This window comes from Patiria miniata, unplaced genomic scaffold (assembly GCF_015706575.1).
Source record: "Patiria miniata isolate m_02_andy unplaced genomic scaffold, ASM1570657v1 HiC_scaffold_4, whole genome shotgun sequence".
Classification (NCBI taxonomy): domain Eukaryota; kingdom Metazoa; phylum Echinodermata; class Asteroidea; order Valvatida; family Asterinidae; genus Patiria; species Patiria miniata.
In genome coordinates, this window is record NW_024037071.1 from 1,989,732 (window position 1) to 2,012,012 (window position 22,281).

Here is a 22,281-nt window from a genome sequence, read left to right on the forward strand (position 1 = left end):
TTTAGGGGGGGGGGGGGCGCCAACCCCTCCCCTCCCTGAAGATTTTACACTTGACCTTCGGCATAATGATTCATTTGCAGGAATTAAAATTATCATATACCGATGCCTTTCCAGGAAAGGTTGGGTGACAAACGTGTATTTTAATATCAGGGATGTTCACGTACAACATGTCTCTACAGCCTACCCTTCAAAGTGCCCTTATTACATATTGATTTTTTATATGAGCCAGACGGTTCATCTAGGTTAGCGATGCGAGGATTCCAAACTACATGTACACGCACTGTGAATTACATGCACCGCAGTCGCACCATTTTGCCTTGGTTTGCACTACTTTATTTTGTGATAACATTCAATAAAAAAATGGATTGATTCACAACAACATTCAATATTTTCAGGACATTTCGTCATGTTAGTTGTGAGTCATGCACTGCAGCCGAGGCTAAGCCTATGAGATGACTATACCACACACTCATCGGTGGCCATGTACATTGTAATAAATTAACCTTATTAGACTGATACAAGATACACATGTGCTTGTAAAATATGTAGAAGCCATTCCTTCAAGACATTTAGAATGTTACAAATCCTAAACACGTACATGTACAGGTGTTTTAATGAACATATTTCAGTAGTTTTTTTTCCCATTCTGTACAATATCCCTGAAAATATCAAGTACGGTATATTCAGAAGACATAAATAATTGTAATTCATTTGATTTTCTGTATGATAACTATTCATCATAATGCATTAAATGTGTTCATCATAAATGCAAAGTGATTTCTGCATATTTGCCTATCTTCCATTTTACGTATTGCATTCTGAAATACCTACTGTACATGTACCGGTAAGTGTATCAAAGCCAATTCCTTTCATTAAAAAAATTAAAAAATACAGCCTAAAATTGACAATGAAATATCTGTTAAACCAAAAGTTAAAAGGCAACAATTCTAAATGAAGATAAGATCTGACAAGTTCATTTAGTCATTAAACCAAAACCACTAACACCAACAGGTTTTAAATCTGTACACATGAAGACGTACCTCTTTTACAATTAAAGACACAAACTCAAAAAGCTTTTCTTCATTTTACCACCTTTGTATCTAGGCAAAATAAGCTACCAAACTCACAGTTAGAGAATACCCCAAATGTTGTGCATAATCTGTAAGGCCAAAAAAAAAGTCTCCGGTTTCTGGTATGGAGCTTGCCCTAAAAGTGGTGCGACGACGCAGCTTTTTTTTTCTTTTTCTTTTTTTTTTCTTCAAATGTTGGCTGATGATTGCAAATGGTGCCCGACTAAATTGAGTGCAAAATATATGGGAGTCCAGAGAGGCCACATAAAGCTTATACTAGATCGTAACCCCGTCTAAAAACACGTTAAAATTGTGCAGCAGCAGGATTCCAGTCAAACCAGTGAGTTAGGCAGTTTTTAGAAATCATCTTACATTGAAAAAAAAACTTTTTCATTTTGCCGACGCGCATGGCTATGGCGACGCGTGCGCATACCAGAAACAGGAGACTTTTTTTTTTGGCTTAACCTACCCTAGTTTGTCTACCAAGTCTCGAAGTTAGACAGACAATTTGTATGGCGCATTGTCCGCGGTCCACATTCATTTCCCCACAGAACCACAAATGAAAACTGCCCTTGCCACAGCAATCAATTTATCCACGGTTCGGCGCTTCCCTTTTGTGAGGCCCTTATTGTGGGACCATTTCCCAGGATTTGATGTACAACGCACTCAATGCAAATAAATATGAATACATGTGTACCTCCAGGTACATGTGTATTACCCTCGGCCTTCCGAGGTGTGCTAACCTGGAGCGCTAGACAATGACCACCAGCATTTGTTCAAATAACTATTCATATCTGACAAGTTTATTTCTCTCTTTCAATCTTTCTTTGCAATGTGTACACCTAAACATAATGCTGGCTTCCCATTTTTTTGGTTGGTGTGTAATAATTCAAAAACAGGGAACGGCCCCTTAGGTTATCAAACTCTCTCTCCTCGAATGCTGTCGCCCCGAATGTTTTTCGCCAAGCTCATACTATGTGGTTGTGAGTTGAAAAAAATAATAATCTGGGACTTCTGAACTTTTACAGGTGAATTTTCAAACAGAGTTTCAATTTCAGGTACTTCCAGTCAGAAACCTGTAGTGTATGGGCTCCGTGCGCCAATAAAGAGGGCGCCCTTTTGCCTAGCAACGACGTCCCATGTGTGTGACATTTAGCTGGCTGACGCGCATCGTTCCGCGTGTGTGACGCACGTACACCAGGGGATTTGAACTATGTACACGCAGTGGTACGGCCGCGCGTCGCGGCAAACTTGCAGTCAGGCAAGATGGCGTCGGTCGGTCACCCCAACTGTACTTTCTTTGCCGGTGAGGGGGTACTTGTGAACGGAGCGGATTCAGAATGGATGACATCAAACAGTGAAGCCTTTATGAACTGTCACGTGTATAGCATAAGTTTGTATTACAGTGGAATGTCGCTATATACCGAACACCGCTTTACCGAACATTCGGCTATACCGAACATCGTCCTTGGCTCTCGATTTCTGCATACAAAATGTACCGAATATTGTTGTTGAAAAATGTCAACAGAAGAGCGAAATGTGGCTATTATTTCTCCAAGGAGTAGAAGGGGAAAACCACCCATTGCTGTAGGTACCGGTAGTAAGCTCACAATCTGTGTAATTACATTATTCAAGAGTCGGCACGTGTTCAAAGTCATCTTTCAGTAACTACCAGGGCGTGCAGGGTGAAGTTCTGCAGGGCGCTATTTATCGCAAAATGAGTACCAGAGCACCGGTAGCTTAAAATCGCTATCCCAAACCATCGCTATTGCTATTACGAACAATTTCTGTGGATCCCGCGATGTTTGTTATAGCGACGTTCCACTGTAATGAACCAAAATACACCTTGTGTCCATGTAAAAACTTGTGATACAATGTGGTAGCAAGGTTCATGCTTTCAAAATGATTTGTAAGGTTGACATAGCCAACAAAAACATTTTCTTTTGGTGGTATGTGGTGTCAAATGGGGAATATTGGTGCAAAAGTTTTGCACATTTTGTTGATGCCGTGTCTGCTCAAATGAGATCTGTAGAATTCAGAACTAGGACAAGACTTTTTCTTTTTCCACACATAGATGATGTACATACACAATACATTGTAAATACCAAAAAAATTGTGCATATATTGAGTAATTAACACACATGTAAATGTATTTGAGCATGTACAATGTATGCACTTTAGTCAATACACATACCAGGAGCAAGACCAACCAGCTTCAAGCTATGCAACACCCACACGATTTACCTTTAAAAAAGATGAAAGCCCCTGCTTAAAATATTTACAACCACTCTGCTGGCTTGGATGGCCCGGCCACATAAAAATCTGGCCTCTGTATTATTGCCGCAAGTAAGCCACCCGTGAAACAAAAATCCCCAGCAATAGCATTCCTTCGAGGTTTATTGATAAGGCTGTTACGGCCTGTGTATCTTGACAAACAATCTCCACAAATAGCTCTCCTCCAAAAAAAGTTGGCCTTTTGACTCCCCGCCTTCACATCAAACCACCAGGCCCTACCGGTGCCTCTAGGGACTAGTTGAACCTGGCACTAGCAAACTCCTGATATTTTTTTTTTTCAGCCAACTTTGTTTTTATTTAAAGGGCCCCTTTACTATATATATTTTTTAATGAAATCCTTGAAAATGCACAATTTGCAAATTGTGTCCCATTTACATACTTGTAGCTTCAATCTTAGTACTGCCATTCTCGAGGGTGTTTTGGTGCCTTTTTTGGTTTTTATGCTAATTACACATTTCCATATTCATGAGCAAAACTGTGATGTCATTATAGGCAGAAATCTCAGGTTACAGCTACAGGGTACTTCAGCATCAAAATTTGCCAGAATTGTTCTGTTTTTGGGTGATTCATATTTTCAGCACAGTTTAAGTCAATGAGCAAACTTTTCTCAGATATTTTTCCAAAGAGCAAATTTCATTTTTGGGGTTTTTAAATTTTTTTCTTCACAATTTGAACAGAAAATACCTAAACTGAAGAGTGTGCACCTAAAGTGACATCACGGCAACAGCGCCCTCAGCTGTCAGGAAAAGCATGAAACATTTTCAATTGTTCAGAGGTGCGTTTTGGCGATCATAACCAAGAATTGGATCGGATGTTTCTTTTCGGTGAATTTCTTTGGGAATTTTAATTTGGTAAGAATTATGTATGATGATGTAGTACTCAAATCCCCAAAACAATTAACCAAAGAGAAACAACAGAACCAATTCTGATACGAAAGCACACCTTTGCAAAAATTGTAATCATAGTTTTCCAATATTTCAAGGAATGGAAATTTGCACGAATACGTTCCACTCAGTATTAACAGTCATGTAGATCCCTTTAAAGAAAAACTCCGAAAAAATAATTTGCTACTACATGTACTATACACAATTTATAAACTGAAAGTCGTCGCTTTTCTATAATATTTTAGGGCAAAGATCAGTACAAATACATAAGAAGTCATGTCCAGATATAACATCCAATTTTAATCTGAAACTGGAGAGAAACGCGTAGTGCCTCAGTATGGAGCCACGCACACCCACGACCCCAATAATGTGACCCTGTGACCTTTGACCCATTCCAAACTACTCTCGGTTTCAGGTGGCCTGAGGTTCTTTTCCCGTGACCCCAGAGGTAAAGAAGGGCCTTTCCCAGGAGCATGTGGTGTTGACGCAAATACTCAAGCCAGTTGGTTACTCTAATGTGGTGAGGGAAATATTGATGGCAGGGAGGAATTCAAGTTTCATTTTTAGATATATTTAAAGGTAATGAACAACATTTGCTTTTGCTGTAGTTTTCAGAAATGAATGGATTTGGGGGTTAGCATTTTGTAGCAACTATTGTTACATTGACCTGTTTAAAGTTTTGTGTTCATGGTGGGAAAACCAAGAAAAAATGCATGTTTGATGTTTGCTAATGTTGTAATATCTTTTAAGTGTACCTACCTTGCTCGCTACATCCTAAATTTTGAGGCAGAAATTTTAGGCATTTCCAGCAAAATTTTGATTGTTTGTGTACATTTTACACCCTAAGGAATAGTCAGCTTCGAGTATTAAAAAACAATTTACATTTACATGTACATGTGTAGCTCAACATTGAGCTCCATTTTCAAAATTTCATTTTGGGAAATTGTCAAAGAAAGGCTGTTTTTCAATCTTAAAAAGGCCACTTTTTGGTTAGTTTTGTACCTTTCTGTGTTACTCTTTTAATAAAAAATTATAGTGTGTCTTTCATGACAATTTCAATTCAAATATATTTTTTGTAAACAAATATCCTGTGCAATATGACTGGTGGTTTTGTGGCAGAGGAATAGTGTACACAAAAATAAATATATGTACTAACTTGACTTGAGGCTAATTTTGTTTTCTGAATCTAATTTAAAATAAATTTGCCCTCCTAGAGCAATGCGTGTTGGTGCATCTGATGCAATCCTCCATATATTCATTTGCATATGTATAAGATGATGATTCACTGATGATCAACCCTGGCATTAACGGGAACAGCGTCATCATCATCAGCCCGTTCAACCATTAATGAGTCAGCGCACCCGACCCATGCTGTGCAAACAGCCCATCCATGAAGTCGAGATTCAAGACAGTCTGTCTCTCTGCAAATGAGAATCTCACCATTTTGCCGGCACGGGCGTTGATGGCTTCACGATTCCCGTGTAAAGGGATTGTGATAATTTTTTTCAGGTTACCACTGAATTTTGACAACAGGTGCTTATTCTGATCTATTTGGTTTATATTATAGTCCTGCCTATTTTTTTTCTGTTTATTTACCGTCATGCTTCTACTATTTTTCTAGCAATTAAAAAAATGTCATAGTTTTACAGCTCGAAGCTATAAATGAATTTAATACATACATGCAAATGTACACGTGAATTTATGTTGCGGACAAGTATTAAATTTACATTATGTGTTTAAAACATTCATGCTTTCTAAGAGTAAGAGTAAACGCCTCCTAGTTTTGTTGAAAACCTTTATTCTTCTGATCATTGTCAAGAATTGAAGTAACACCGGCAGGCAATTGGGAACCATAAAATGCCACAGCGGAAGCAAGATTTCCACAGCTAGCTTCGCATAATTTCAGTGATTCATCCTGTCGGTTTGAATAATTCATAGGTAATCCCCACCCCTGGGTAACACAAATGGAAAGGTCAAAGCCGTGCCCTTGTGTGTGCCAATTGATACCGGCCCACTGCAGTGGCAGCATGCTGGGGGATCGTACCATTCTCTGTTGGGTGTGACCTAAATGCAGGGTATTATCATATATCCTAGGGGATTGGTTTCCATGCAGTCCGGGAATGATGGAAATTAATATTGCTATTTTTTTTTCTGTCGTGGTGTATTGGTATCGGACTACAATGTCTCCAGTATGTGAAAATCCAGGCCTAGGGAGGGGAGGCTTAAAGGGGCAGGTCTTGTCAGCATCGCACCTACAGAACAGTACATCATCATGTTTTTGTCTTGCGAACAAGTTATTCTTTACATTTTATTCCAAACGTGTATACTGTTATGAAATTGGTTTGAATTTAATGCATGTTCCAACTTGACAAACCATATGCGATCCATATTTTTTGTACAGGTGTGCATAAAAAAAAGTTCCTTATCATAATTTACATGTTAATCAATGAACACAGCTTTTTTATGTGCATACAAATAGGACATGGCTGTTATCTTACAAAACACAGAAGATGATATGTGGTTTTAACTACATGTAAATATAATCCATAAACTGAAATCGACCACATTTGCGACTACATGTTGTTTGTGTATGTTTTTGTTTTGAAAACATGTCCACTTACAGATATGTATTTTATTCCAAATGTGTGTACTGTTATGAAATTGGTTTGAATTTAATGCATGTTCCAATTATGACAACCGCTATGAGGTCCACATCTTTTGCACGTGTGTGCATAATAAAGTTCCTTTTCAGTGGCATGCTACCAATATTTATCACTACTTAACCAGATTCAATCTATTTATTACTCTAAAAGATGAATGTGTGCAATACACAAAGCAGCTTAAAATAAATCTTTCTGTCTTGTTTTTAAATCTGATTAGAACAAATCCTGCACAACAATCCAAGATCTCTAGAAGACACATCGTCCATTCCTGCATGTATAAATCCCACAGCACTTAAGAGACATCAGCCTAATATAAGCCCTCTTTCAATCTGGAAGCATCCCCTACATGTTGCACATCATCAGCAATGGGGCCCTGCGTAGTGTCTGCACAAGAGGCCAATTTCTGGAGTGCTCAATGGGGTTGCCTTGAATAATATCAGCATAAATCCATTAGCGGCGGTAAAATAAGGACTGCTGTACCAGTACCATACAATAATGACTGTGTCTGGCACTCTCAAGGCCATCCAGGACCTGGCTACATGCCTGGTGCAGATTCAGTATTCAGAAATACTGAAATTTAGGATAGGCTCATAAATCAACGTATGCCTGAACCATTCTCCCCAATGGTCTGATGCTGGTGTTTATTTATCATGACATCCCAACTATGCCTATGACCTTATTACACACGGCTACAGGCGACTTAGGGATCAAACTCAATAAATCCACCGCACGGAAATTTTAATCTGTTGTGAAAAAAAGTGTGAAAAGCTTGTTGCTTTAACCCCCCCCCCCCCAAAAAAAAACCTTGATTAATTAAATTTTGTTAATGATTATCCAGTACATACATAATATTCAATCCCTGGTGGAAATACATGTACGTGTAAAGAATGAAAAAGACCATCTTTGCTAATGAGGTATTTTGAACTATTATTTAAAATCATGAGGTTTATTTATAAAAAAGGGTAGGCCTATACATTTACATCAAATGCATAGATAATGGGCATACAGCAATATTTCTTTGAGTTGTTTTTTTAAATACTGGTCAATAAGATTGGGCAATTTATTTGAGTGTTGGGACTTGGGAGCTCCCATAAACTTCCCAATTATACTCTTACCCTGCATATACATTTTGCCACTCAATTTTTACAACTGACATAATTACTTATAAATGCATCTAGGGTTGTCCTGAAATTTTACCATGGATTTTTGTTCTCATAGAGAACAAATGGGATAGAAGGCTCAGAAGAAGAAAAAGAAACACCATCAAGAACACATTTCCATTGTAATTTTAAAATTTCCCACAAAGACGACAATGTGAGTCATCCGTAATTTCCGAAGCTGGAGAAGACTCAGAGATGGATTGTCCACCGTAAGGGCAAGGTCAAAGGTTTTTATTTTTTTGATATTGGGATGAAGAGTTTGGCAACCGTTGGCCGCTGCCGTGTCATTACTCTATAGGAGGCACACTGCATGCGGGCCTTGCCATTGACAGGTGACCAGCGAGCACAAGCAAGGCCTTACCCAGGGAGGTCACATTATCTCAAGGTCTTATCTCAAGGTCTTATCTCCCTCATCAATGCCTCCCATCTAAAGATGCTCTGCCTTCAAAGCGCAATCTCTCATCCATGACATGCATTTTTATAAATAATGAATACAGCAGTCAAGGCATAAGGTCATACTTATCTTTTTCCCAGCCTTAATTTCTTTTGTTGGGGGAGGGGGGGTTCTTTGTTCCATTTGTGCCGAAGCCCATTATGAAAAACTGGCATTAGTGATAAAGCGAGACACTAGGCTTCTCAGCGCTGTAATAGCCCAAATTCAATGCCATATCTAGAAAATTATTATTTATATTAAACTAGCAGTAGCTGCTGAGAATCTCTCATGAAAATCAACCAAGTACATAACATCTGAGTATTACAGCAACAGATATTTCTTTTATAGCGACCAATGACTAACCCTCAACAGGCTATAAACTTGCTATTGACTGGGAATTTTTTTCTATTTACAGAATTTACAATTACATGAGGTAGATGTATTGCATAAATAAAAGCAAATTAATTTATGCAAATTAAATTCTCCCAAGGCTTATGTAGAAGATATCTCTTTCTCCTCACAGTAGGCCGACTGCCCAACATCCACGTAGCCGCTGTGAGCCTCACTTCCCACCCTGGCTCAATCCAACAGACAGTATGGGGCCCTAATTAATCCTGTAGTGTGTGAAAAAGGTCAGAGACTATGCTCTGCTTGAAACAATTGAGGCATCCGAGGGGATGGTGAGGCACCTCGAAGGGGTATACGTTAGAAGACATGTACATAAAATGCAATCAGCGGCTAGGGTATATCTTTAACATTACAAAATGGCATCCTGAAATAGGGACTTCCCTTATAAGAAATCAAGCACTGATATAATTATACTGTACAGTATCTGACAACTATTTTAGGATTATTTGCCCGTGCCTTTAACTTTTATGGTCTTAAATTTTTAAGAATTGACATTCCCTGAAAACTACATTCAGTCTACACAGTACGTATAAAAAGAAGCTTTATTTTAATCATTAAACAAAAATCATTCACTCGTTAAAACATTTATTACACAAACTATAGCCTAACAATGGTTGTACAACAATGTATAACAATTATGGGTACACATTGTTACAATCCCATGTAAACCATTTTAGTTGAAGAAAACTCCTTCAAAATAGTTCAGAGCAAGCCACAGAAAAATTGTAGTCTTATCTACATTGTTGTTAATTTATAAGGTCCCCCTTTAAAGAATATAAAATCAAGTTCACTGTTGTGAATATGAATTGTACATTTACTCCAACGACTGAAAAAATTCCAGATCAGCTTATTGGTCCGGAAATACTATTCACCAGAATTCTTTTAACCCATTCTTTCCACTCTGTAAGATGCTTTTAAACTGAGCTACGAAGCCGGACTTGAATACAAGGACTTGAATGCCAGGCTTGAATGCCGGACTTGAACGCAAGGACACTGATACATAGCAAACGGGGCCACAGGTAGCTAGCCCTGACCTTGCCTGGGGGTGGCTCAGAAACTGGGGAAGAGGATTAGCAGGGAAGGAGAAGAAAAAAAAAGAGTCTGGGTCCCACAAACGGCCCTGGAATTCCAAAGGCAGGCTGGCTGGCCTTGATTGGGTCAGACAGTGTGGGTGTGTGTGTGTGACATACACAGGAGGGTTGCAGGTGTACCCACTGTTTTCATGTGGGAAAATGGAACTTGGAAATGAATACAAAATCTGACGTTGCAAGGTCTACTTGTGCGTGTACTTGCACAATGGCCGCACAAAGGCTCCAATGGTGTTCTATTATCATTGGGCATCCTTGGTACACTTGAAATGGAAGCCTAAGCCCTTGGAGTATTTTTTTCACAAAGACTAAAAAAATCCTTGATGTCACCGCAGAGTGCGCTTGGAGAGAACTTTTGAAAATACTAAGGTGTTATAGTTCAAGGCTAAGTTCCTCCTCGAAATTAGGCTGTGTTTCAATTTCTAGACAGCTGAGAATACACAGGTTGTTTCCTGTCAATTTCACAATATTGATTTTATGCACTGTTTACCTACATGTAGGAGAAAGGGGGGGGGGGCATTCCAAATCTTTGGGTAAAACATGTCAGCTACTCTACAGACTTATTCCAATACTTAATGTTTGATCTTGAGGCTACATCTGGGGTGGAACTCAAGCAACTGCAAGCATTTTATAAAAATACACTAAAGAATTTCTCTTGTCAAAGTGCTTCCAGGGGGGAAAAAGTGCTTCCAGGGAAAAAGTGCACCATTTCAGCATGCATTCAGTCATGGTCACCCAAAGTAGTCTAGCCAAAACTGGTTAAATGGATGTTCACTGGAAATGGATACGTAAACCTATGGTCATTGGGTACCCAATTCAATGATATCGGTTTCATTGCACAAAACTGACATAGCCTGATGTGAATTCAGGCTATGTCTCATATATAATTGTGTAATTTCAATTTATATTTACTCCATATCTGAAAAAAATCTTCAATTCCACACACAGTGTGTACCTCCTGTCTTGGCCTGCAGATTTTGAACCAAGCCATCCTCTTCTACCGTTTGCTCATTAGGCGGGTGTACATGAACAAGTCTGGACACCAACTACTTGTAAACAAAACTACCTGTAAACATACAGCCTTTGGCTTGGAACTCCATCATGAGTGAGAGGCTTGGGCCATTCCATGCCAGAATCGATTCCAAATTCGAAATCAGAAATTTGCAATTCCACTTTTTTGAAGAATCGCTTCTCTGAAACACCAGTTTTGATGGGCAATGCTACCGTAGTTTTGCAGAGTAATTTCCTGACTATTTATCAACTGTAATCTGTCCATAAATGCGCAAAGGGGAGGTCCGGTTTTGATCTTGTGTATTTCCCCAAAAAATCTAAAATAATTAGTCAAACATTATATTTTGTTGCGTGTCCTGCCCCAATTGTGACTTTTATGTTATTTGGTGAAAAATTATCATTTGTAAGAGAACGATTACACCTCATGATGACCTCATCTTAGTGGTTTAAAAATATAAATAATTTCCAGCTAAATTTGGAATCGATTTCGATTCCTAGACAGAATTGGAATCACAAATTTGGAATCGATTCCGATTCCTAGACAGAATTGGAATCAAAAAATTTGGAATCGATTCCGATTCCTAGACAGAATCGGAATCGATTCCAAAAGTGCTGGATCCACCAAAACCTAATGAATGTAAGGGCAACCGATGCAAGTGACTGAAGTGACTTAAGTACAAGTGACTAAAGCCCCATATAGCCCTTTTCACACTAGACAAATCTCGGGATTGACACAGGGTTGACGCATGGTTGAAAAACATGCATCGTTTCACACTTGAAGAATTTCAACCCTGCGTCAACGCCGAGACTGATTTCGCCCCGGGTTGAACTCAACCCTGCTCCAGACCAGGGTTGAGATTTTCAACCCGGGTTGAAATTCTTGCCAGGGTTCAAAACAGTAGTAACTGAGCATGATAAGCTTGATTTGCATGAAACAAGTGTGAAACAATGCGGAGTTGAACGCGGGGTTGAAAAATCAGAAACTCAACCCGGGGCGGCACTGGCTTCGCCCAGGGTTGAGTTCAACCCGGGTTGAGAGGCTCTAGTGTGAAAAGGGCTAAAGCCTGTTAGTGACAGGTAGTTGTTGTTATCGTTTCGGTTTGCGGTAACACCATGTGGTAATAACTACTGCTTAGAAGATATTAGTTCTGAGAAGAACTTGTCCTGCTTATTATCAACTTTGCTAAGTAGTTTTTGGTTCTGTTAAGAACAGTCCTGCTGTAAGTTCTAAACGAACTTGTCTTTGGTCTCAACGTTTCGATTAGCCTGCTCTAGTCATTGTCAGGAGACCCTAGTTGTTGTTGTCGTTCCTTGTTTCTCTCTCTCTGAGTCTTCTTACCTTCAACTGTGACTCAATGATGCTCTCCAGTTCCTCCCGGAAGGCCTGGCTGTTCAGGATCAGGGAGACCCTTCGCTGCCTCTCCATGTCCCTCATGTCGGCCTTGATGTGGGCCGGCCGCTGCAACTCCTTCTGGAACTCGGGGTCGTCCAAGTCCGGGATCAGCTTTTCCCTCTCGTCCACATTGTTGGCTAACGTGTCCGCCATGGCGCGCGTGGAGAAATATTACCTACACTGCTAGGCTGCCGTGACTACTGTCAAAGACACAGTGGAACGAGAACATTTAGTATGCAAATTCGGAACAAATTTCCATAAAAAAAACTTGTTTTATATGTCTGGCCATTCATATGGGTGCATACCTGTAAATAAGCCTAAACCCATCCGGCGAGCTCATGAATAAAAGTTATACCCCTCAAAGTATTCTATATTAGAGAGTTGTGAGAGCTGTAACATTGGGGAATTGAAGAGATATGGCAATGAACCTCTGGCCCGGACTTGGGGCTCCAATTCTGAGCATTTTGGATGCAATTGGGCTCGAAAGTGGCACTATTTTGGCATGTTGTGGAGGGATCGTTTTTCAAGATGGCTACTTTTCCGCTTTGGGAAAAATAGGGGTCATCTTCTAAACTTCTTTGAGTGAGAATTCCTCGAAAAGTCAATGGTCAACCCACCAAAAAATGGAAAAAAATGAAAGATGACGTGTTGATCATCATTTTACTGTGCAGTTAAAATACCTGTGAGAGTTCTGAGTATTTTTAAAAGAATTCTGAAGTATGGGCATTTAGCACTAGTGTCTATGGGAATTTCAATGCACTGTTGCACTCATATGGGACGCAACCATTTTGAGAGCACACAATAGCAATGCAAACAGTACTCAAATCCTTTCATGGTGGGCCCATGCTTGGTTTAAATGATAGGTGCCTGTTGTATTTGCTATTCATTCCGTTCTAAAGCTTTTATGTTCCTGTGTACATAAGCCACAGACTAACCATACATTTGTTCACATTTGTTGGCACACCTTATTTATACCCACACTCACCAAGTTATCACACTGAGGATAGCAGTTAATTGATAAGGAAATTTTTTAGGAGATGTCCTAAAATAAATTTAAGAAGAGCAAGAACAATTTACTCTTTGCAATCGCATGTAGACTGTATTAGATTGAAAATAATTAACCTATCGTCGTTTGCGAGTTAGCCACGCCCCTTAGACAACCCTAGTTTTTTGTACACTAACTTTTGTTTGTCTAAGATTTTGTGCGTTCCGCATCCATTGGTATATTATCGTGTAATTGGAAAATATTTCACAGCTCCATTGACGCGATTCTACCGCAACAGGTCAATTGCTTACTACTTTAATTTGAAAAAAAATTATAAAACATTATTTTTGGTGACACTTGTAAATATTTGCTTTAATTTTCATTTCCAGACAAACTTAAAATTTTAAGTGTCATGTAAGGAGGGGCCCAAGTTCAAGGCTCCGCTAACCACGGAATTTTGTGCTTACATGATCACCGCTAACCGCGCTAGCAGAACAATTTCGTGCTAACCCTGTAAGCACAACATCCTTAGTTAAGGTGTGTACGCATGCGCAGAAGTCAAAACTCCTCGCTAACCCAAAAGCTACATTATGCAGGGATTTTCGCTAATGGTAAGCAGGGCCCAGATCTCTCTAACACGATCCATAAAAGAACAATCATAAATTTAATCCATTTCATTTGCTACTCAGACTCAGAGCAACACAAGGCAAAGCATTCCTTCTTTACATTTGTATGCCATTCAATGCATGAATGTACACGGAACTACCAATTCAATCAAATTCATGCGTCTGCTTTACTACAAAAGAATACTACAATGACAGACCACAGTGAGTATACATATGGCATGCAAACACTATTGACCAATACCCTTTATACCAGTAACAAAGGCAAGAAACTGTTACGTAATACTCAGTCTGTCTGTACTGTAAGTTTTTTTTTAATGACCAAGCGCTCAGGCCTTCATTATTAATGGATTTAAATTTATTATTAGAGATTTATTATTAACCCTTTGCTGCCTGCACACATTTAATGAGCTGAAGGACTTAACATGTGATTTAGATGATAAAATTCAGACCCGATAATCCAAGCATTAGGTAAAATCAGTGCTTGTTTGTACATTGTTTTATTTCTGATAAAAGTAAACCTTGGACTTTTTTCCCCTTAAATTCAGTCAGACTGACATTGTTGAATTTGCGGTCCGTTTTGTAAACGTTCAGCAAATATTTGAATAAAAATAATGGTTCCGTTTAAATGTTTAAACGTCTAACCATTCACAAAGGCTGACGCATGCTCACTATGTCTGCGGACCGGTGTGATTGACATGATAAATCAACAATTGCAGTCAGTCACTGAAAACATAAAAACTTTATTAAGTGTGCCCCGAATGTAACAAGTACTGAAGTGTTTCAAAGGTTTTGCGAATTATTTAGGCTTGAAAACATCATTAAAATAGGTTTGAAAACATCATTAATTATTTGTACTGAAAATAAATTGCAGATTCACGCTTCCGTCGTAAACATTTTCAGGATGAACTGCCCGTGTGAAGTAAGGACGGTATTGCATTTACTATACCGCGGTATAGAGTGACAAAAAAACCGCGGTATTCACTAAAACCGCGGTATTATGTTAAGTGGGGTATTAGTTACGTCATTATCAGAAGAAAAAATAACTAACCACCACACCACGTGCCGAGTTGATAAGCCGCCGGCGCAGCATAAATCACGCAAATGCTTCACGCCGCAAATCTCCTAGTCCTACACTAAAAGTGTCTTGGTTTCAAACTTTCATTATCAGTCCATTTCTTTGTAAAAACAACATATCATTGTAACAGATTATTAAACAGGGGAAGCTTACTTTTTGTGGTTTTGCATTTTTCGAATTTGTAAGTCATTGACTTGACAAAATCCACTAAAAAATAATGCAGATCGTCGACCGATGCCAGCGCCAGAGGCCGACCACGCGACGATCCCCAGATCCTAGCGAACGTATGCTTTTCAGTTGGTATCCATTGTGAGTGACTTAAAAGGCTCACGCAATTAATGCCGGCCACCAGCGACTCCTTACGTGCTTCGCCGGTGTCATGTGAAAATCGGACTCCTACAAAAAATATCGTACTCCTTCTCACGTGATCGGTCCGTGATTGATAATAGTAAACATCACAATATTACGCATGCGCAATTGTGGACGCTGTAATATGAAGTTGTCGGTGCCGTGACCTTCATAACTAACGGACCAATCATTCCAAAACATGAATGGAAAATGTTTCGAGCGCCGTTTTAGATGGCCAATCAGCTTGATCTACACAGTGCGTGGGAAAAAGCACATGCAATTGTGCTTGTGGGCCCAGCAGGACGGGCGTAGCTTTAAGTGTGATCGTGCGGGCATTACGGGGGGTTTTCCCACGGTGAGAAATCATGGTTCTTGTATTACGCTTTCCTTTGGAGTATTTTCTTTTCTGGATTTTTATCTAGACGACTCGGCATACTCAGGCGAGTCCCTTCCCTTTGAACGTTGGTACCGATGAATAACTAACGGACCAATCGAACCGAAACATGAATGAAAAAAAAATGTTCCGAGCGTCGATTTAGGTGGTCAATCAGATTCTTTTAAAAGGGTGTTTGACCATTTTTCATCTCACCATCGTCTCGGTAAAACCTTCCAAAAAAAGGCGAGTGCGGACACAGCTTTAGATCGATAAATGCAGAGGGTGGGGAAAAGCACGTGTTCCGACTCTCTCTGTGCGGAACCAGTGTGGGACCACGTGTATGCGTATCATGCACTGGCATGTACGGCCACGCACCACGCACATGACGCACATAAACACTAAAGTGTACGCTTCCAGATCGTTCAAGAGTTTTTACCCACGTTGAGAAATCATTCGTTGAAGTATTTTTTTTCTTAATTTTCTCGGATGGTTCACACTCGCTGCCTCGTATATTCAGGCGAGTCCAGATTTGTTTTCCTTTTGCGCGTCGGTGCCGACACTGCTTGATTGTACATTTATTCCCAAGGCCCATGATGAGACATCATGATGGCTTTGATATTGCGCTTTCCTTGAAATATTTGTTTCTCATTTTCCCCGGATCGGACGGCTCAGCATCGCATGTAAATCCAGGCGTCCCTTCCCTTTGCACGTGCATCTCGCACGCATATAGCACTAGACTGAAGCCTGCAAGTTTCGGCGGTCATATAACCAAGATTGACAAGGTTTTTTGTTCTTGTTGCTGATATTCTTGGGAACTATGTTGTGGCAAAAATTACGCATGATGATGTAAGATTTCTCTGGAACAACCACGGAGAAACAATTAAGACGACCAGTTTTTGTCACGACCGTCAAAAACTCCATGTGTAAAACATTGTTTGAACTTTCAGCGGAGACACTTTACACACAAAGAAAACCGCAAACACGGCGGCGTTAGCAGAACTTCAAAGGCCTTTGTGGTATTGCAGCTGCCGAAGTATCAGGTTTTCTTGTCGAGCTTGACAATTGTGTTCAATCTGTCAACGGTAGTTGACAATGCAGACATGAAACTGGATGCCTGAAACCACAAAGAATGGAATCAAACATGTCAAAGAGGTTGCTTGTCTTTCTGTTTGAAAGGCTTTTGCGAAGATTCTGAACACAAAGGAAGAATACCGCGGTATTGAAATTCCATACCGACTTCACCGGTGTTTCGGTATTCATGAATCATTAGTCGGTGTTAGTCGGTTATTAAAAAAAACCTTGACTATCCGGTAATACCGAAATACCGTCCAAGCCTAGTGTGAAGCCTTAGGCGCGTACATGCTCGCCCCGCATTGCAACTGTGTTGCATACAGGCGCGTACGTGTAAGTCTTCACATGGGAAGTTTGTACTGAAAACGTTTACAAAAATAAGTGTGGATCTGCGATTTGTTTTCGGTATTCACATCCCCCACGGACATATTTACAAGCATTTTTGTATTTCTGGACACAAAAAAGTGTAAACGAAATTTCAGCTTCCTCCATCAGGTAAACATATGAATAAAATGTGTTGTAATTTTTTTTTTTCGCTACGGCAGCAGAAGTTCATACCCTGGACTCCGTCGCATGCAAACAATGGAGAAGTCCAACCTGAGCTACAGCTACACAGACATTATGCACTTCTATCACTGCTAAAGTACCGGTATCTACTACTAAACGTGAGCAAAGTCCAGATAAAACCATGTTAAATTTGCCAAGCGCATACAGAGAATGCTATAAAACGTTAGTCTATCCAAAAACACGTATGTGTGTATAGTGTGTACAGAACATTTGAACGGACAACAAAATATTGAGAGAGCACTGCACAAACACAAGCATCCTATTTCTACCTGATACTAATTACTGTACATCCCCCCCCCCCCACCAAATGATCCTTCATATTCTACTATGCTAATCCAACATTTGGATTATAGAGTTTCATATCAATTTCTATGTATACAAAGTTGTGCTGTTTCCATTTTTAGTAATAATATTATAACATGGACATTTCATTCAACATATTACATAGCACATCAACAATTCGTGTTGGTCACATGTACATACCTGTTCATTAAAAGAATTATGAACCAACAGCCACACAGATTCACACAAATCCAAGCACTCATGCAGACAGGTTTAATGTTTTAAACTTTTTCTTAAATCACAGAGCTGTAGCTCTATGCTTAAACCATGTCTTGAAATTGTAAATCTCAAATACAAAGCGTGCAGTTGAAAATCCACAGGGTTTGCTTGACTGGGCAGGGACAAAAATCAATAACGCCTGGCCTCGGCCTGGGCTGCAATACTTGGCATAATTCAAGGTTAGTCAAACATTCATGCCTCGTATACGTGTACACACTGGGCACGTACAATGAAGATTGAGTCCCACAATAGGGCGTGACTCATTCATCTGCCACTGTGCCACACAAACATTTACAGACCAGGACATTATGAACGCATCCCAAAATTTGAATACGACCCATTGTATTAAATGAAAATCATTATTGCAATTTGTCAAACAATGAAATATCTACTTAAACCAGTTCTTGACAAGTAGAGCTCATTAATTCCCATTCAATACGCTACAATTCTTCATGAACCAAACTTGGGAGAACTAACTTGACATTCTTGTGCCAGGGGGTCCAACATTTTCAGTGCGTTCAATTATTCTAACAAATTTAACTCAAACTTTACAAAGCAAAACAAAAATCCCTTCCAATTCTCGTGCCACTACCAGACAAGGCACGGCCCACAGCACTCTCGACAGTGATTCAGCTGGCACAGCTGAAGCCAACTCCACTACAGGGGGGTACTCGGTTTTAATTCAGTTAGCAAACAATAAAAAAAAAAAATTGCGAGGTCATGGTCCAACCAGCCATTCAAAGAAATTGGAGTACAAAGACCACACTATGGAACTGTTCCCTTTGTCAAACATCCTACGCGCCGAAAAAAAAAAATACTCCAGACAACTAAAGATACCAGACTGCACACAGGGTTGTGATCGATAGGCCACCCATGCACTCATAAAACTTGAAAAGTTCATACAAGTACCATGCTTCAAAATGTACATTTCAGATTTATCCACTGAGAACTGTACCATATAATGTATGTGCATGGACACTTATGATGTACATGTACATGTAGTCTGGTGATGAATTCAAAAACGAGGTCGGGTCTTTCCACTAACAGTCCACCAATGGAAAAACCAGAGTGTAATCAGGGTGCCAGTCCAAGGTCGAGGGGCTTCAACAGAATGTCTGCCATCCAATTACGAGGCTTCACCGGTACCCCACATGCGCCATGGGTAACGACTCTACCATGTATAGGAGATCCCTGTGGCGCGGGAGTCCAGGCACTCGCATTGCTCAGTGTCACTGGTATGCCGCTGCCAGGTTTATAAACAGGTCATGTCATCAAAATAGTGTGAATGAAGCCCCAGGCTTTTTTTTGCAGTAGGTACAAATAATACCCATGGCGCATGTGGGGAACCGGTGAATATACATGATGTATACATGTACAAATGTACATGATGTACTGCAGTTTCAAAGATTCAAGTTCACAGACAAACATAAAAACATGTACATAATGCATGTATGATAAATGTACATTTTGTAACATTTGATTTCATGTTGTTGAAAAAAATGTTAAAGCCTCAAGAATGCAGTAAACAGTGTGAAAAACATTGAGAGGGCAATTCGTGCTTAACCATTTAGCCCCCTGTACCGCCCCAAACCGCCCGGCCTGTTACTCCTTGTACTGCCCCAAAATGCCCCAACACTCTATGGTTTTAAGGATTCACAGAGGGGTAAATACAATGTAATACAATGTAATACAATTTATACAAGCCAAAAGGGTTAAAATACAAATTGGACTAATAAATCTCTGAGCATACATTTTCTCTATCAGCGACAAAAATGTAATCGTTCTCTCTCTTTTTTTTATGTGGTGGACATATCACATTCACCAGGCAAGCTGCTTTTTACACTTCATACAATGGACGAAGGTTTTGTGTACGCCCATCACAATAGCCGAGGCGCGGGAGGTGGTAAACATGCCAGTAAAACAGTGTGAAATGTGTCTGCCCTGCTTTTGTTATGGCGCATAAAAACAAATCCGGGTTTGCTTTGCTGGAGAGTGGCTCATGGGTCACAGGTGTTTATAACCAAATCAAACAGTGGACATTTTTTTTTTTGTTTAAAAAAGGTGAATACAGTTAACGGGGGAATTTTGATAATTTCTTTTTTTTGGCAGTTTTTTTTTCAGACAATCAAATTTCCCATGAAGTGTTTTTTTAACTGCTTGAACTAGTCTAAGGTTAACTAGCTTTAAGTTGTCTGCAATTTTTTTCATGTACATTGTACTCCAGGTATTCTTTTACGACAAGAACATTTTCAAGTAAATATTATAGGATAGTGTACACATCTCACCTTTTGGAGGTGAAAAAGAAGTTTTTTTTAGGAGAGACAGCTTTGATGTTTTTAAAGTGGTTTTTATCCAACAAACCAATGAAGAGAAGCCTTAATTACTTTGTATGCTACAAGAGATACTGAGCGTACAATGTTACACGGGCAGTTCATGGATGCTTTTAATTACAGAGGTTCATTGGGAACTGCATGCTGCAACGCAAGATTAGATTTTAATCTGATAAGCCTCGGTGGACAAATAATATACACCATTTCACAATAACACAATGTACTTTGGTTTTAACATGGAGGCCTTTCAATGAAGAACTGAGTAACATCGAGAAGGTATTTTACAACAAAGTCCAACATATGGTATCTTGTCTTTCTGTACCACAACTCTGTACCACAGATTAATTTACGATTGTGACCTACATGAATGTTATTCTAACATAGTGAGCAGGTACCGGTATCCCTGGAATTCCATAACTATGGCTTGACCCAGAGGAATTATTTCCTGAATTGTCACTCTAGGATACGATTGTTTCCTCTATACAACTTCCTTGTCAACTGATATGGCCCAAACATGTGTAGCATCAAGTTCCTGTTTATGCACATACGTGTACATCTAAATTTTATAAAAATGTATTTTTAGCACAAATATTCTTTTTGCCTTTGTTCACAGAAGATGTCTCCATGTCTCCACATTTTTTTCTCATGTTAAAGGTAGAGTCCATCATTTGTAATTTGTGCATTTTGTTCGTTTGAAGCAACAAAGAGTTCAAAATCTAATGAAGGATACTGAGCAACTAACCTGATGAAGTTTCAGCTAAGCTTCAGCTGTACATTCCGAGAAAAACAGCATTCTAAGATCTCAATTTCAAATCAAAAGTTGCTGAATCATGTTTTGAATTGTTTTGAATTGCAACTATACGCGACGTCGCGCACTGATCCGACGAATTATAACAATCGCGCGCGCGTGTGCGTCGTTCGAATACTTGTGCGCGCTGCGCTGAATAACAAAACGAACTACTAATTTAAATTTTCCTACGGTGCTTCTTAAGAATCACCGTTGGAAATGCCTTCTTTCGTTGATTACTTCAAAATGACAGCTTCCCAGAAAGAATAATTTCACAGGGAGTTTAGTCTCCTTACTATCTTTCAACCAAGTTAGTTTTTCAACAATAATTACGCCAGTTACTTTTCGGATGGCTGCAAATGATGGACTCTACCTTTAAGCAAGTTGGTTTCTTTTGCCAAAAGTGTCTGTGCAACATATGGGCACATAAATACGGCATGGCATGCAAGACAAATTTAGACTGGTGCCTATGATTCATACCTAAGAATTTGCTTTTCGACACTATGTCATCCTCAGGGAACTGTACAAAGATGGTTACTGCTGATAATGACTATACATGTACTTCAGAGACCTACATGTTCCGGTACATGCCTGGTATTGTAGTAAGGCATAGATATATACATGGTTATTGATGGTAAAAAATAAAAGGATGTCACTGTCTCTGCCTCAACATATTGACAGTGATTGCCGGAGGATTTCGCAGGATTGAGGCAGTGGTCACCCCTCCAAGGATACATTCAAGAAATAACGGAGGATCTTGCAGTATTGAGGCTGTATGTAAATTTTACATGGAGGAAGTTGGAGGATTTTACAGGATTGTGGTGGTATCTAAGCAAAAGTGCCTCAGGAGTTGGGGTCAATTTACCCTTTTGTGGCACAAATGCGTAGGGTTTTTTTTTCTCTCACTTCTCCGGTTGGCTTGGTTTGTCAAACCGCGGCCACACAGCGGAACAGAATTGAGTGACAGGGGCATGTGGATAGTCCCGATGAGTGCGATGTAGGGATCGCAACAAAACACTTTAAAAAAAAAAGGAAGCCCCTTTAATCTATTCTAGCGAGTTATACACATACATGTGTTTATAAAACCAGATACAACAAACTTCAAGTCGAGCGTTTTACTGACCGCCAGCATTCCATCAATCATCCAATC

General features: G+C 39.6%; 1 protein-coding gene across 6 annotated transcripts in view; it reads right to left on the minus strand.

Moving 5' to 3' along the window:
• LOC119740035 (alpha-adducin-like) overlaps window positions 1-22,281 on the minus strand; it is a 67,742-nt gene that overhangs the window by 41,194 nt on the left and 4,267 nt on the right. For 5 of the 6 annotated variants that reach the window (XM_038215231.1, XM_038215230.1, XM_038215228.1 and 2 more), the window contains exon 2: window positions 12,352-12,605. In XM_038215231.1, the coding sequence (XP_038071159.1) occupies window positions 12,352-12,558 (207 nt within the window). In that variant the 5' untranslated portion in view covers window positions 12,559-12,605. The remainder of the gene's footprint in view (window positions 1-12,351; window positions 12,606-22,281) is intronic. The other variant, XM_038215229.1, reaches the window with a different exon arrangement.